Source organism: Gambusia affinis, linkage group LG15, assembly GCF_019740435.1.
Source record: "Gambusia affinis linkage group LG15, SWU_Gaff_1.0, whole genome shotgun sequence".
Lineage (NCBI taxonomy): Eukaryota > Metazoa > Chordata > Actinopteri > Cyprinodontiformes > Poeciliidae > Gambusia > Gambusia affinis.
The window spans coordinates 19,284,332-19,302,623 of NC_057882.1; the positions used below are offsets into that span (position 1 = coordinate 19,284,332).

The window sequence follows — 18,292 nt, forward strand, 5'->3', positions numbered from 1 at the left end:
CAAGTCTTTTTTTTGTTATTATTATTTTGGCCTGTGTATTACAGAGACGAGGATTTCTCCCAGTAAATGATCCATATGTGTTGAAACATGTTACCAAATTGAAAAAGGAAGGTCTGGTCTTAAACTATCATGAATTTTATCCTTTTTTCTTTCTATTTTATTATTTGAATTTGTTATTTTCTTGTTTTTGTTTTGTTTTGTTTTGTTAGAGCATTGCACTGTTTAACCTCTAGATTGGCAGCTTTTTTTTAAAACTTGTTTCTGTATGAAGTGTTCCTAATGGCAAAAAATTATTAGGCTACAAATGTGTTTTGTTTTTGTTTTTTACTAAAAAGATTAAATAAAGATTTCATCAATCCTAAACTCTCTTTTTTTTCTCAAAAGAAATAAAGTAAAATTATTTTGTTCTAGATTGTGAACCAGAGATTAGTTGTAATCCAAATTCATTTAGAAACAGCCTTTTAGCTTAACACTGGCAGAAAGCAGTGAAGCATATGCTAACCTTAGCAGCTAACAGTTAGCAAGTTGTGCTACTCTCACAGCAATTATAAATCTTTGGTATACTTTCTGACTCAACACTCTGTGCCCTCAAAGTCGTCTCTCTCTAATATTAGTGAAACTGAGTGTTTTCAGCCACCGTGGCAAGGACCCGAGAGCTGCTTGCTTATTTATTTCAATGTGAGTCTTAAATACCGATGCAGAGAACCAAGGTTGAAATTCTCCCCTTTACGTCCAGGCCTCAAAATGAAAATATACGTTCATCTTCAACTTGATGAGAAATGCTATGGAGTTTCATATCTTGCAGTCCCTAAATCTAAATGTTGTTACACTACTAAATAATGAAAGTCATTGTCGATGTCTTTTCTTTTGTGATTGTGTTAGACTGCTTATGTTCCAAAGCAGCAAGCTTCCTAAACCAACTCTTTTTTTAGATTTAAGCACATTCTCAATTTCTCCAACCAGTGTGGGTAGAATAAATCTGTATTTTTGATTTCATGTGTGTGTTTTGGCAAGCCCGAATTAACCTAATATTATGTCCAGGTTAAATTCACCACAAATTTAATGTCCTAGTACATAAAATCTTCCAAGTGAACCTTATTGTATGTCCTCATTCTACAGCTTATTGATGTGTTTAAGCCTGAGTGCTTAAATGCTTGCTGGTGTGTACGTGGGTGGGTGGGTGGTTGGCTTTTGCTCCACTGAGACCGTGGGTTGCGTTGTGTGAGATGTAACTCAAGTGCATAAGACGGCAGGAGGTGGTAGAGAGAGATAATCTGCTGAAATGACAACCTGCATAAAGAATTATGCACAGCTCTTACAAGGCCCTTCACTTGTGAAAGACGCTGCCGGGAGAGGCTTGCTGCTCAAGACCTGAATGTTTTCAAGGTAGTGGGCTTGAATTTTAAATTCGGATCTAATCAAGCCTAATCTGTTGGGTGGCTGTGAGGGAAGAGTGCAGAGAGGAGAAGGAGCCGTGTGCAGTCAGTCTGAAATGTTGCTAAGTAACAGAGATGGCAGACAAGGTGGGGAAATGAATGTGATATAGTGCACTGCAAATCCTTGCTTCTCACACGATTTCTTATTTTTCTCCTCTTTTCCCTCCCCCGACCAACTCTCCCTCCCTCTTTTTCCCTCTCCCTCTCTCCTATAGGTCACCCTGCAACACACTGTGAGATCTACAAAGCATAAAGGCACCACTGACAGAGCAACAGCCAGGCTGAAGGACAGACACACTGGATATCAACAACGATGGATTATGCCAACATCTCTGTGATAAAGTCCCACTGACTTCGCCACTGCCACCCATGTGAGCGTGAAGGTGGGCCTTCTGGGATCCTGTAGCAGTTACAGGCATACAACAATGCCTTGGAGGCTTGCCTGCACCAGATTCCCTCCAGCCATGGTGGCTGTTTCATCACACTAAGCCAACCACAGAGAGGGATCACATACAGCCAGTGCACCCTTAATTAAACCTTTATACTCACTTTTTGCAAATCACAACCTCTTTTTGGTTTCTAATAAGTGCGTGCAACTGCCAGCCAGATGACTTGGACAGCTATCATTTACCAATAGCATTGCTGAGCTATAAGAAGGGATCCGAGTATTGAACATGACTCATGGGGAGGAGCCTGGCCCTGAGACACACAAGGATTCAGCTGTTTTAACTTATCTGGAAGGTTTACTGATGCATCCAGTGGTGGCCGGGCCTGGGGCCACGGCAGGCGGGAGATCCGAGGCTTCCAACAGCAATCAGGAGCAGGACAATAAGGTGGGTGGGCCTTTACCACAACCAAACCATGACCCAATGGTACCCAAGGCTGGAACCAATGGGCCCAAGCTAGGTTCTTCACAACACCTAAGGAAGGCCCGGTTGCTGCGCTCTGGAGCATGGAATGATCCAGGGAACCAGAGAATGAGTTCACCTCCAGTGGAAGTGAATGGCCAAGTGGGAACCTTGCAAAATGGTGCCCTGGAGGGATCTCCCCATGCTGGAGAGAGTACCCTGTTGGCGTCTTTGCTTCAGTCATTCAGCTCAAGGCTTCAGAGTGTAGCAATGTCTCAGCACTCTAATAAACCCACTGGTGAGTGTTCTTCTCCATCCAAGGCACCAGCTACAGATAAAGAGCCACTACCTGTTTACGGCACAGCCTCGGGTCGCCTTAAAGGCCTCATGAGGAAGAGCAAACTTCAGAACCACAACAACACCCCTTACAGCCGCCGAGGCCACAATCAGGACAGGCCACCAGAGTCCCCCAGGTCGGCACACAGCGCCACACCTCCTGCAGCTCCCACAGCGACCGACTCTGTGTCCTGTGCAGAACGTTTGAAGGCCGTGGCCAACATGGTTAAAATCCGTTCTAGTCCTGCACCCTCACCCAAGCCCAGCGTAGCTTGCAGTCAACTCGCCCTCCTGCTGTCCAGTGAAGCCCATCTCCAGCAATACTCCAGAGAGCATGCTCTCAAAGCTCAGCTCTCAGGAAGATCTGCTAGTGAAAGACTGGCCGCCATGGCAAACCAGCAACATGGACAGGACAGAAGGCCACCAAGTGTGGGGGGGTCTTCAGACACAGTAAGCTCCTTATCGACTCAAAATGGAATGACAACAGCCACAATAACAACGACACTCCCTCGAACGGCTGCGACCAATCCTCAGAGCCCCTCACTGCTGAGAGGCCACAGCCAAAACTCTCCACCCACTCCCCCACACGCTCCAAGCCTGCCTACCAGGGAGAAGCGAGGCTTTGACACACGTCCAACCCGCCCACCCCAAACATGCAGCAGCTTGCTACTGCTGCTGCTGAACAACCACAACAACCAGAAGCAACTGACCAAGAATGGGCACCTAGAGGATGTCAGTGGACTTCTGCCACCAAGTGGATCCTCTTCAGTTACATCAGACAGTGAGTGCTCTGTCCATGAGAGGAGCAACACCAAGGACAGCAGTGATGCTGAGAGCTCCTACTCCAGTTGCTCTCCCATTGACCTCTCAATGAGAGGCCGCAGCAGTTTACAGGACACAGGGCCCAAAAGTACACCCCCTTCCTCCTCCTCCAGCTCCATGTTCTCTTCTACAACTGTGTTCTCCTCACCCCCAGTAACAATATCTCCTCAAGCTCCTACCCAGCCTCCCACTACATCCTTTTCTCCTTCCTCTATGGCTGTTTCTTCTGTTTCATATCCAATTTCATCATCTTCCTCCTCCTTTTCTACTTCTTCCTTGGACAAATTGACTGAATCCTTACTAAACAAATGGAAGCCAGAGCCATCTAGATCAACTGTGTCCAGGAACAAAGAGCCTGAAATGAACCCAGACTTAAAATCCCACCCCAAGGTCACTCTCATGCAACTTCTTCTTGAGCGCAGAAATAATGAGATGGCTAATAAGAGCACAGGTAGACAAGATTCACCCCTTGATATAACTATGGCCAACATGTCACGAAATCAACAAAAGGGGTCAGTTACTTGGGAAGAGAGTCCAACAAAGAGCCCAATCGAGAGGCCTCCAGGCCCGTCCCAGTCCGTCTACTCACTTAGTCGTGACACAGGTCCTGCATTGTCCCCATATTCATACCCCTCTCCCCATGTCCAGTCCAGTCCACTTGATTTGTGTAAATCTAAGACCTTCCCTGCTGACAAAGCATCAGAGCCTGCCTTTAGTGCCAGTAAACTGTTACAAAATCTGGCGCAGTGTGGCACGACTTCCCCACCCCCACCTATCTCCTCTGGAAAAGGGGCGAGCCAGGAACTCAATGACAGCAGGCCCCATGCTCTGTTGGAAAGACTCAATACTCCTGTCAACAGGACCACCCCTACCCCGCTGTCTGATGGAGCTTCAGGCAGTAGCACACCTTTCAGTCGTAAGGAACCTTCCCCGCCTTCCTCACAAATTGAGAACCTTCTGGAGAGACGTACTGTGCTGCAGCTACTCCTAGGCACCGGTTCAACTGGTGCTACAGCCGGCCGCAAAGAAAGACCCAGTGGAAGTGGCCAAGGGAGTGCTGAAATGGAGGGTGGCTGCTTTGAGAGGAGCCCTACTGCCTCCATCCTCTGTGACAGCTCTAATGGGTCCCCTTTGGATGTAAAAATAAAATCAGAGCTTCCAGAGGATGTAGGGTCATCCCTTACTAAGTCGGAGGACTTGAGCGGCAAAAAGAGACTGAGTTCCTACGGGAAGATTAGCCCGCTCTCCGATTCTCAACAAGACCTAAAGACTGAACCAAGGCCAGCAGAGGTCATAGCGAAATATGGCCTCCTCAGCCAGCTGCTTAAACAACAGACCGCTACCTATTACTCCAGTGCTGCAACAATGCAGCCTGAGCCACAATCCAGACAAGTCAAAGAAGAGCATAGGGACTATCCAAACCCCAGTCCTAAAAGGAGACGGCTCTGCTCCGAACACACAGGCAGCTTGAACAGTATCAGCTCTCCAAGAGCAGTGGACAGTGGTAACGCAAACATGTCTGCCTCATCTACTGTTCAGGCAGACCCTGAGCAGCAGAGGAGTCTAAAAGAGGAGGAGCTTCCACCAAGAAGCCCTATGAGTGAAACGCTTACCAGAGAGAGTCGTGGATTCAACGTGTTGAAACAGCTGCTGCTCTCTGACAACTGTCTGAAGGAACTGTCGCAGCAGCCGCGACAGGGACCCAGTCCCTCTATTCTGCAGACCACTGGCAAAGCCAATGGTAACATTCTCAGTCAGCCTACACAAAATCATAACTTCCTCCACCTGCCTAGCTGGCACACCCATGGTTCCCTCAACTCAGGGCTTCCAAATCATCTAAGACCACTGCCCACCCCTCCTGAAGGCAACAACCCCATCCGCCCAGCCCCATGGATCCGCCAACCGGTTCTGTGGCCCGCCACGCAAAAACGAGAGCCCCCTACTTTAATCAAACAGGAGCCTGAGAGCCCCATTCGGTGGAGCAGTCAGGAAAACGATGGCATGGACGAGGGTTGTGAGTCGAACCCGGACTCCCCGCGGCTTTCACGTTCCAACCCAATCCTGTACTACATGTTGCAGAAGGGCAACATCCAGCTGAGGAAAGAGGTGCCGGACCAGGCAGAAGGAGCCCGGCCCGTCATCAGAGTCAAAGAGGAGCCAGTCAGTGACATGCACACCTATGAACGCAGCCTGAGCTCCACCCCTCAATCACCAACCCACAATGACAAGCACAGCCATGAGGGCCAGGGGTTGAGCCAGTCGTCCCAGTAAACAGTTGTATCAACTACAAAAAACAGACAAAGTGGAATCAAGTCCATTGACTCCTTCTTGTTTTCATTTTTTGTGTACCTTGCCAAATTGGTTTGATGAAAAAAAATGACTTTTTCACTTTTCTTTGTTTTTGATTTTATTTGAAAAAAAAAACATGTATTGCTGTCTCAATTTTAAATAGCTTCAATGTGGAATGGTTAAAAAAAAAAAAAAAAAAGTGGTCCGTCTTAGCCTAACTGATCCAAAAACGTCTTTGTTTTTTTTTTTTTGTTTTTTTTTTTTTTTGCCCCTACTCATCCACCATTATTTTTGCACTACATTAATTAATATAAAGTCCCCATTTATTATATTTTGTGTTACACATTTAATTTATCACTAAAGTGTACACATAGCAGTTTTTCCTGCGTTCTGGATGTTGCCTCGTATCAAACATTTAGAGAACATTTCAGGCAACATTTATAATTGATGATTTCAAACAAAAAAAAAAAAACCGTTAGTGCTCAGCTCAGTGAATTGTTCTTATTTTCTCTATCAGAACATCTGTCAGAAATATAAAGTCCTATTAATTTCCGATAGGATTTCAGATAAAGCCATTCCCAGACAGTTACAGTGGGCTAATTAAAACAATGCACAGAATAGATTCACACTGCAGTACCCTCCGTTCCAGGTTGTGCCACTATGAATGCTTTTGTCTGGCTTTTCCTCAGAATTCAGGGCTGTGGGGAAAGAATTCATCAGTGGAGATTCACTCACTGTGTTCTGCTTTTTCTCTTCTTTTTTTTTTGTGCTGAACTTTTAAGGGCGAGATTCGACAGTGCAAATTCGGGGTAATGTGTTTGCAGATTGTGCAGTTCTGAGCAGATGGGTCAACATGAGAGCGTGTGGCGCTTACAGTTGAGCAACGCTGTGTAAACGGGTTTCTGGAGCAACAGTAAAAAAAAAAAAAAGGCTGCTTTGTCTGAGTGACTTATCTTGCCATCCTGGTAAAAAAAAATAAAAGAAAGAGAGAGAGAGAGAGAGATCCACAAAGACGTTTGAGTGTGATGCACACGGCGCTTTTCTTTTAATGCAATATAAAAGACTACCTGGAGTGTGCACTATCGAAACTGAGCCCTCGGTGTCCTTTTTTTTTTTTTTTTTTTTTTTTTTTTTAAAGTATAATTTAACAGCATGTAATGGGGAAAAAAATATTGTCAGTATTGTTATCTTTTCTGAATTTGGTAATTTGTGATTTTTTTTTTGTCATAATTTCTTAAACGTTGTGCTCTGCATCACATGTGTTATTTCGGTGGCAATCTCTCTTACTCATAACACATCATAAAGAATTGCATGTTGATGAAGAGAAGACCACAGGTACTCTATTTGTTTTCAGAGCAGCTGGATACGCCCGCCCACCCTCTAATCACCGAGACTCCTTTTGTCTTAAAGGGTATCTGGCATCTAGCTTCTTTATTTTTCAATCGTACTGTAATCTTTCCGGTTGAGTTCACTCTGCTTTGTTCATTTAGTATTGTGGTCTTTTTAATACATATACTTCTGACATACGTCTTCAATTATTACTACGTTTTCACGATGGTTAAATAAATTGTGTAAATAGTACTTTCAGTATGGAAGATGACTATTTTGTAATGTTTAAAAAAAAAAAAAAGAAAAAGATATTGCCCTAGTTTTTAATGCCCTGAAATGTAAATACTGATTATATGCGTACAAGTGTACATACGAAGGCAGAGGATACTATGCCCATCTTTTTATTTTATTTTATTTCTTTTTTTTTTTTCTTTGGTTGGTTTGTTCTTTGCATGTGTCTCTATGTGGTAAATGATAATCTATCCTGCGCTGTGTTGTGTAATAATGTCTGACTCTCCTCACTGCTGCCTGTTGCATGCAGACGCATGGGAACTACCTGTGTATCCCTACTGGTGATGGGGGAAAATGTCAAGTCTTAAAATAGGTCTTCTTCTTTTTTTCTGTTTTTTTTTCTTTTTTTTTTCTTTTTTTTCCTGAATCAAAGAGCAAAAAGGTCGGCTTTTATGAGCAGCCCCTTAACAGCAGACTGTTGAACAAGCTGAAGGGTGTGGGGGGTGGGGGGATGAAAAATAAATGTGGATTGAATATTTTTGTGATTTTTATTTTTTTCTTCTTTCCTGTTACTGGTTAACAAAAGCTCTGTGAATGAGCATGGGGCTCTAGTGGGGGATTGACGTACAATCATAGATCTGCATTGTGCATCTAAGAAATACATTTGTAGCAGCAAATATATCTATATATATAAATATATATATAAAATGATGGGGGTTTTTTTCTTTTTCATGTGAAGATCTGAAATGATATTTCATTTTTTTTATGTTTTCATTTTTGGTGTTCATTTGCACTGATATCTTCAAAAATAAAGTACTAAAATGCATGACCTGTTATGAATGGGTTCCTGTTTTTCCACCTTTGCTCTCTTCCAGGTTCTTTACTGAAACATTTGGTAAAGCTTTAGCACAAATATGAAATTACCGCCGTTTTATTTTTATTAACCCTAAATTCAGAGAGAATTGCTTGATGTGGACATGATTTGGTACTGGGATGACTAGAACGAGCACCAGAGAGCTTGTGTGCTGGCATTACAAGCATAACTGTTTGTTGGAGTATCTAACAGTCAGTTTAAACTGATAATGAGAATCTCCATAAATTAATCAGCTTTAGCAACATTTGAGTGAGTTTGTTAGATGTCACATACTGCCTTTGCCTGATTACGGGTGAATGGTCACCTTATATAGTTGCACTAAAAGTGGAGCCAATGACTTTCGTTGTTTTGGCTAATCCTGGGCTGGTCTGAGATTCTGACTGTATGCTATCCTTGAGTAAATATAACGCTCTTGCCAGTATTTCAGCGTTTCCTACAAATATTTGAACAAAATCTGTATATAATTATGTAGTATTTTTAAAAACAAAAAGCATAACAATTAATGCAAAGAAAATAAAATAATTGTGATGTCATAACATTGTAAAGTATCCAGACTCGGGGAAAATATACCCCTAGTTAATTTTAGAAGAGGTATTTCTACTCTATTTTATCAAGCATGGCAGTCTGTCAGGCTGTCTGCTCCTGTAGCCAGACTGCAGTCAGAATCGCCTCTCCAAGCTAAATTAGGGTTGCACCGATTGCAGTGTTTTTTGAAACACGAAACCAGGAATTGTACGATGGAAGATTTCCTCAACTCCCAATGTCCAAACTACCCACAGATTCAGTCATCTACACAAACAACTGCTACATAAACTACTTTCAGCCGTATTACATCCCCATCCAACAGTTCCTTCCTAGTTCTTTGAACAACTGGACCTTCTGCCTTAGTAACACATACCTCAAAAGACTACATTATCATATATAATCAGTAAGAGCTGGACAGAAGTCTGTTTAGACTATGTTTTGTATTTGCAGCCATTTTTGATCCTTCCTTTTTAGCGTCAAGTCTGCACAGATGGAATTTGGCATAAGTTTGTTGTTTTGCCCTTTAAACTGTTATTGCACGGTTAAATACACAGAGTATTACTGAATAACTGCCAGATAAAGAAAGTTGTTTTGGAGAAAGAGCTAGAAACATTAACTGAACATTTTGATGAACATTTTTTTTGTTTGTTTGTTTTGTGGGTTTTGTTGTTGTTGTTTTTTTTGCTGTAACTCTCAAGTAGAAACAAATTGGTGAAACCCACCTGCTCCCCCTTATATTCAACCTGTTACTTTTGAATTCTTCGGCATGAGCCCTCTGTTAATTTTGCTTAAAAATCATGTTTAAAGTGAAGCCAAAGTAGCATGATAAAGTACAAGACAAGGAGACCTGGGGGTGTACATTACCAATATACTCACAAAGAAGGAAAAAAAAAAGACCTTCATGTGAGTAAGCAGCTAAACGACGGAGTGAGATAATTGTCAAAAAGATGCATGAAAAATCATGCACACATCTTTTTGAGAGTTACTCCATGTTGGTCAAGGCTGCGTCAATCCACCTGATCAGTTGCGACTCATCAATCATCTCCAGTTCTGCTGAGAGTGGAGTAAACATTTTAGTTTTGTGACAGTTCTGCCTCTTCCGCAAAGCTTTTCACAGGTCTTGGAGTATTTTGGAAATGATCACTAGGAACTCGCAGCTGGGCGATCTCACACGTTGACACCTGACAACTTCCTTAGTGATTCAGACACTGCGGAGCTGAGAGGACAGAAATAAACGTCACAGTTTATTTGTGAAGGTGTAGAAAATGAACACCTGTTAAACTGGTGTTGAATTTCATGCATATTACTGTTTTAGTTGGAGCCGTTGTGAAAAGTTGAAAGATTTTTCCACCTTGCTGAAGATTAGCCATATTGGCCTGTAAAAGGAGCCTTAATGGAGTAAAATATGTTGGAGTGATTTTGACAACTATGTTGCTCCATAGTTGTTCAGCTGAGAAAAACAGCTGCAAACATTTGTGACGGTGTAGATGTCTGATATCCACTAATACGGTTTTCTGTCTGAGTTTTTTAAGTTTGTAAAATCAGCTGATCGGGTGACGTCACCACTCTGATTTTTTTCACTTGGTCCATTATAATGACAGTTACTGAAAATCTTAACTCACTGTGTTGTGACAGTTGCTGTGGCTACAGGTATGGAAGCTAATGCCGATAATAACACGTGCTATCGCACTTTTAAAAAAACTATCACATTTGCTTTCAACTGGAAGCTCGTTTGCATATTAGACGTGTTTTTGTGAAGTTAAACCATAAATGGTGATTCCTCATCATTCTTTCAATTGTTGATTCTGATTTTTTTCAAAGCCAGAATATTCTGTTATTTTATTTCATTTTTTCCTTATTGTTTATTTCGCTGTGGGTTGTATATGTGCCTGTTTATGGGTGTGTGTGTGGTTTTACTCCTCCATTGAATTTCAATAAACCAAAGTAACCATTAGGGAAATTGAGCACCGCCATCAAAGACTCTGGCCTCATATTAAAAGTTATTATTATTTTTAAAAGGACATCAAAGCCGAACAGCACTTCCTGTAATCAATCACTGCCCTATTAAAGTGAAGTGAGAGGATGTCCTGTATTTGCCCCTCTTCCCCCTTCGAAAAAAAACAAAAAAAAAACGTCCCGTGCTCCTGAGCTGGCTGCTGAATCTCAACAAAAGCAGGAAAGACACAGACCAGTGGGAGGATGCAGAAAAGGTCACCAGATGTGCTCCGAGTGTCCAAGGATGTGTCTGACCCTGATGGAGAGGATCTTTTATTCCGACTCTGTATCGTCTCTGTGCCAGCATTTACAGAAGGGGCCGAATCTGACGACTCTGCGTGTCATTCTGTAGAGAAACAGCTTTAGTGTGAGGCTTTCTAAAGGTGAAGATGAGTTCATAGCCCGGCTTCCCCAACTAAACTGGCTTTGAACACCAAGTCCAGCGAGCAAAACAGACGTCTTTTTGTCTTGCAGTGCACTTTTGAAACCGCAGCACAGTTCCTCCGCTCTGACTTCCCCTTTTTTTCAAATATATTTAATCCTCCCCATGACTGGCTGCGCTCTCTCTCTCTCTTTAAACTCTCGGTAACCTTTCCCCCTCCGTGAACTTCTCCATTCCAAGATTCTTATCACGGCTGAACCGCCACTAACCTCTCGGTTTCCTCCTGATTGCCGAAGCGGCGGCGAACATAAAGGAGGGGAGGCTCGGGGGTTTAAGCGGAGGTCAAGGTGTAAAACTTGACAATCGGCCGTTTGTCTTTGATTTCCTGACCTCGGCAGGAGGCCGAAAGGATGTGAGGCGCCCCGGCCGCCGTTGGCTCGACCGTGTTTAGGCCAAGGACTTCGGAAGTCCTCACAACAGACCCTCCGTAGTCACAAGGGCCCCAAAAAACTATTTCCTGACATTACAGTTGCTTTTTCTCTTGACAAACAACTTAATGGCTGCACTTAGCATGCACAGCCGAGGGCTTATCTATGTGGGAACGCGCGGGGCCCTTCCGTACGCCAGGCATGTCTGTCGATTAGTCGTTAATGATGGACTCTCCCAGCAGGTGCTCCGTTTATTCACATGGAGACCATATGAAGCCCGCCTTGCGTTGTCATGGGAATCTGTGCTGGAAAACAAAGCTGGCAGATGTTTGATTGCTGTCCTCTCTCCTCCAAAGGGTTTGAACTCTGAACGCGACCTCAGACGTTGCGCAAACACACACACATGCGCGCATGCACACACTTAAAGTCTTGTGATTTAATTAGCATTTTATGGGCCTTGTGAGCCCATTTGAAGTAATAAAGGAAGAATACATGGATGCATTCCTTTCATCCCAACATACTTCATCTGGCAAGAATGCAATGCCTGCTGCAGATGCTGAATGTAGCTGAAGAGAGCAGACGACAACAACAACGAGGAAGCCGGAGCGAGACACCTGGGGGAAGTTGTGCACCGTGAAAACAAGTCAGCACGGTTTATTTTCCCAACCTGGCGCCTGGTTCTCCCCGCCGTGGCCCCGGGCTTTTGAAGATGTACCTCTTTGTGAAGTCTTTTCCTCAACCCGAGGGGTCGCGGCCTCTTGGCCCGCCTCCCCGGCCCCTGACCCGACTCGTTTGGTTTCCCGGGGACATGAGATTGACTATTTGCCTGCAGCTGTACCAACCTGCTCACTCCTGCTCTTTCTTTCAGGCATCACAACCTTTCCCCCCCGATTCACATCTGATTAATTATCTGATTAACCAACTCAAAGTGGTGAATAATTGTAAACTGGCAGGCAAATCTAAAGTTTTTAATGTATTTTGCGATAGAAATAAAAAAAAAAAAGTGCGGTTTGTATTTGTATTCAGCTCTTTACTTGGATACCCTTAGATGAAATCTACTGCCGCAAATCAACTTGCTTGTATTTCAATCAGAGTGTAAATGCAGCTGTTTTATTTTTGACCTTTAGAGGTTTTTGTCAGAGAACATTAGTGAAGGAAAAATCATCATGATGACCCAGGAACACAGCAGACAGGTCAGGGTTTAAAGCAGAGTTAGGTTAGAAAACCACATCCCGGGCTTTGAACATCTTTTAACACCAAAAATCTTTAGGTAAAAATCTACAAACCAACTAAGACACGGATATGCTCCTAAACTGCCATGCCGTGCAAGAAGAGCATTATTCAGAGAAGGAGCCAAGAGCTAACAAGGTAAGTAAAGGTCATGTTCTTTTCAAAACGTGGCCTTTATGACATAACGGCAAGGAGAAGAAAGCCATGAGAAGTTCACTTTGGTTTGCAACTAGCCATGTAGAGGGACAGAGTGAGCAAGAGGTGGACTGGCTAGATGAGATCAGAACATGCTGTTGATCGTCGCCCTAATCATGCCAACACCCCTGGCGAAACACGGAGGTGGCTGCGTCATGCTGTGTGCTGTTCTTCATCTGTGACGGGGGAAAATAGCTAAGTGTTGCTCGGGAAGATGGATGGAGGTGGATCTTAGGAGGGAGAAAAAACTGCTAGAGGCTGCAGAAGATTTGTACATGGAAGATTTAGGGTCAGAAAATAAAAATAAAATTAATTACAGGGATAAAGTTGAAATATTACGATGTATTACGAAAATAGCCATAATATTGCAACTTTATTTTTGAAGTACTCGGACTTTATTCTCATGACTATATTCTCTGTGCTCTTGAGACTTTATTTTTGTAAATTTTACGTTTTAAGATTTTTGTTTATTAGGATGGCTCTAACACTCAGTTGTAGACTTAAAACCTGGATGAGGTTCACTTTCCAGCAAGTCAGCAACCATAAACAAGGACAACAGGAAGTAACGTGTGTTAGCATGGCGCCGTCCTAAATCCAGTTGGGAATCTGTGGCTTTGTACATCGATAATTTCAATCATTGAAAATTTCAGTCTCTAAATCTGAAAATCTGGTATTGAAATTCTCCAAAAGGTTTGTAGTAACTATGGTGAAAGGTGGTTCTACTTATTAAAACTAGTCCGCTGAAGACAAACAAACACTGCTCTTTTCTGTTCTTCATTAGTAAAAAAAAATTTAAAAAATAAAATATCCATGTATAATTTTGCTTTCCCTTTAAAATACTGCTTTGTGTTGGTCCATTATGCCGAATCCTATAAGCTACACCGAAGTTTGTTGTTATAACATGACAAAATGTGGGGGGAGTGAAAGCTCTAGGGACATGAATACTTCTGCAAGTCACTCTGAGAACATCGTGGCGACGCTTCCTAGCTGATGTCCATGTGAAAGCATGCAAACAGGCCCAATGTAATATTCATGATGAGTGGGAGTCCCTGAGGTCCGCCACGCAGGCTGTCAGCTCCAGGGATTTTGGCTGCCACTGAAAGGACATGGAAGATATTTGCCATGTCAGATAAGCACGAGGGTAAATGTTTTACAAACTGGTTGGGGTGGGAGGAAACCAGCAATGACAGTCTCCCGTCTGACAGTGTCCATTATCTCCTCTAGGGTCCTTTTTCTTGCAGGTCTTGCTTACGTACCCAAAAAGTTGGTAAAGACTGATGTCTTGCTGCTTCCTGTGGACAAGGCTGATTTCAGAGGCAGTTAACTTTGTCCTCAATTTGTCCTCAATTTTCTCAGTTTTTGAAAATTAAAGATGGCGCAAAAATCAACTTTAATGCAACCCCCTCTCACAGCCCCAATAAACCCCAACGTCAACGTCAGGGGAAATGCATTTACCACCGGTTTCCTGTAAACCGTGACACACTGGTTGAACTGCTGGGTCACAAACCTCTCATGTAAACATTTCTCAAAATCCCCGGTAGACCGAGACGGGGCAGTTCAGTGTCAACCAGTCTGGTCTAAACCAGATTGAGACGTGAACCTTGCGCTGCATTTCAAGAACATCAAGCCGGATGTAACCAAGCTTCAGGATCCGCTCACGGCTTCCACTTAAACTCAAACGGGTCGTAATCTGCTCTCCGTCAGGTGCACAGCAGAACTCCTACTTCACTCTGGTCTTTGTTTTCTAGTGCTTGACAGACCCGTTGCTGTTCCAAATTGTATTTATTTCTTCATCTTTTTGCCCAGAAAAGGGTTTGTATGTTTAACATAAACATCTTTAACATCATTTAACATCTTAAACATCTCCAGTGGACCCATTAAAAATACAATTTAGGATATTTGATGTGAAGTTCTGCTAAAAGGTTATACCCCTTAATAACCTTGTTTTTGTCTTCATTCAGCCCTAGCTGGGTCTTTATAAACTGAAATAAACTATAAAATTATATATAATTCTAAGAATAATTTTGCACACAGGATCAGGACATCAAATATAAAACATAATTTATGTCCTATATTTGTACACCAGTATATGACATGTTGGTTGCATAGATGAAACACTCTAAGCATTTTTGATATATTGACATTATGCTTGCACACAGCCTATATGACTATTGGTATTTCGCATTTACATATTAATTGAATAAAGACATTCTCTATGTGGCGACCATGTTTGGGGAAATTGTTTGCTGAACTTATCGTCCATAGATGAGAATGAGTTGGTGCTGATGTACTTTCTTGTTGAACCCTGTGAGGAAAAACTAGCTGGTAAAGATTTTATAGAAAGGACGAAAATGCTCACATCTCGGGTCATTGGCTGCCTTCCTGTGTCTTCTGTCTCTTTTCTCATTTCCTGTCTATTCACTGATCAATAAAGTCCACTAGAGCCTAAAAAGCTTTTTTAAAAAGGTAAAAAGAAAAGAGGAAAAAGGATACAAAAAAAACCCTACTAAAATCTTCCAAAAATAATGATTCTGTCAGGATGCCCTACATAGAGAAAGACAACGTTTAACTGCTTCATTCCTTACACTGTCACAAAATCAATGCACACATTGCATGTGAAAACACTGAGAGGGGAAAACCTTCAATCATGATTGTTTAGTGTTGGTTATTATTAATATTATTATTGGTCAAAAACACTTCCTTAATTGCAATTCGCATTTTCTGTATTGTATATTAGCATCTTACCAAAATATTACAAGCCGCATTTTTTTGGACTATTGGATCCGTCTTTTTGCGTGACCCTGTCATTTCCTGCAGAACGCACTCTTATCTGACAGGTCTGGAGACCCGGACCTCATATTTGGTCTCGTTCTTCAGGCTGAAGGCAGAAAAGCTCCCAGCTTCCTCATTGCTTTTTGTAATTTAGTGCTTCAGGACAAATAAATATCCTGTGAGGAAAAATAAAAGAAATTGGCAAGAAATGAAAATACTTGGGCCTTGGTGTAGAAAGAGAGAAAAAAAGACTTGAACATGACTGATGTATTGATAGTGACATTCCGCTGCTGCAGCAATTATTGTAATCCACTGTGTTTTGAGTTCCTGTTAACCTCCTGTTAGTTTTCATTGAAATTATGTGGAAACGGCTGTTACCAGTGGAAAAAAAAGAAAAGAAAAGCTGACTTCTTAGTCACGCTGCTGTTTAAATTTAGGAGATGATGGCATCCTGTTTTGTGTGTTGAGAGTTTGACCAAAACCCAGACATGAATTTCGAACGAGAACGCTGAATATTTTAATGGACTGAAGAAAATGTACGGGGCTTCAACCAGGAAAACAGGAACTAAAGCAGAAGCAGAAAAAACGGGAGGAAAAGGCAAAGAACAAAACAAACAAACAAACAAACAAACAAACAGAAAAAAAACACAAGTGAGCCTGTATGCTGGGCAGAGAGTGAACACTGGATCCAGGTGATCTTAATTAGAGGAACATGTAATAGCTGTGGAGGGGAATAAAAAGGCAGGGAAAGAGAATTATCAAACACAAATCAAGAGAAGGTAGACTAACGTTGACCTGACAGAAATAAATCCAAACGCACAAAGATCAGAACACAAGAATAAACTAAGAAACCAAACACTAGGGAACAAACGGATACAGCAACATATTTCCAGCAACAGTAAATACAGAGAGGTGAAGTGAATATGGCAAGACCTTTGGCAAATAATAAAGAAATCAGAAGTGATCTAAACCCAAACACCCAAAGACGATAAAACAGATGCACACCAAGATGCCGTCGTTTATTAAATACAAATTTAGAAGTTTGTGTATATTTCCTCAACGTTTGGTAGAGTTGTCTTTCAAAGTGTACAACTTGGGTTGTACGTTTTGGACAGCCTTCCGTAAGTTTCCCACAATAGGCTGATTTAATTTTTGCCTTTTTCTCATGACGCAGCGCATCCAATTAGGTCAGGTTTGTAGGTTAGCTTAGTCACACACACCTTTTTAGCTCAGCCCACACATTTTCTATGGGATCCACGACTCCAACCGTTTTTGAACTGAACTGAACTGAACCAAATTTGTGATGGCCGCTCCAAAACACTTTGGTTGTTTCTAAAGTACAACTAAAGTAGTTGTACTTTAGAAACTGTGTAACTAATTTGATGGTCTGCTTGCGATCATTGTTCATTGTAAAGCTTTAACCAACGTCTTCTTGAGGTGTTGCTTCAGTATTTAGACATAATTCGATTTTCCTAATGATGCTGTTGCTTATGTAAAGTGAACCAGTCCCTCGCACAGCAAAACATAACCACAACGTCATGCTACAAAACCTGTACTACACAGTTATGACGGTCTTAACACTTAAGTTTTAGTTTCATCAGCCCAAAAACTAAAGTACTTGTTCCTCTGTTCATCTGAAAAACTGTAATTTCACTGCAAAAAGACAAAATCCTACCAAGTATTTTTAGTTTAGTTTCTAGTGCAAATATCTTAGTGCACTTGAAATAAGACAAATGAACTTGCAAGTAATTTTTTTTTTTTTTTTGCAAGAAATAGGGACTTATTTTAAGTAAATAATTCTTTATTATTGGTGAAAAAGTACTGGTTTCATTGGCAGAAAAAATTACTTGCAACATGGGGAAAATGTCTTGTTATAAGTGAAATAATCTGCCAGTGGAACTAGGATTTTCTTTCATCAATATTTAGGAATTATTTACTTAAAACAGGGTCCTTTATCTGGCTAAAAAAGCTACTTGTAAGTTTGTTTTGTCTTACTTCGAGGTCACTAAGATATTTGGATTAGGAACTAGACTAAAAATACTTGGCAAGATTGTACATTTTTGCAGGGTTGTCTTTTTATGTTGCTTTTAGAGTTTTTACTTCTTCCTTGCTGAGTGAGCTTGTCAATAAGGGAATCGTGTCGCTGCGGATTTTTGTTAACAGGCGTAGTGATCTTAGCGTATTTATACTATTTAAAGTAAGCGATTAAAAAAATATCTCTCACTTCACTTAGCAAAAAGAAAGAGTTGCTTAACTTACCTGCCAAAGAACAGAAAATGTTTAGTTTAGTTTAAAGTTGGAGAAAAAAAAGTGTTTGCACATGATAACCTTTTTCTTAAAACTCAATGAAATTAAGGACTGCATATCGTCCTCGGCCTGATCCAGTCATTTCTCCTTCTGTTTTATTCTGCTGCAGGATTCCAAGGAGCTGGTACGTATCCAAAGCATGCATTAGCTGAAATGAAGGAATATTCAAACTGCAACTAATGTCAGGAAAGAAAAACAAACCCCATTAATGCATCTGTGAGTGAAAGTAATTCTTTAGCTGTTGGAATAGAAACGGCAACGTAATATTTCCCCGTCTTGATCAGTGTGAAAGG

The 18,292-nt window shown here is 41.8% G+C and overlaps 1 protein-coding gene across 2 annotated transcripts in view; it reads left to right on the forward strand.

Moving 5' to 3' along the window:
• The window catches only part of nrip1b (nuclear receptor interacting protein 1b), a 53,060-nt gene extending 45,443 nt beyond the window's left edge, over positions 1-7,617 (forward strand). For both annotated transcript variants that reach the window (XM_044140444.1, XM_044140445.1), the window contains exon 2: positions 1,652-7,617. In XM_044140444.1, coding sequence (XP_043996379.1) covers positions 2,111-5,713 — 3,603 coding nt within the window. In that variant the 5' untranslated portion in view covers positions 1,652-2,110 and the 3' untranslated portion in view covers positions 5,714-7,617. The remainder of the gene's footprint in view (positions 1-1,651) is intronic.
• Positions 7,618-18,292: the final 10,675 nt, after the last annotated feature.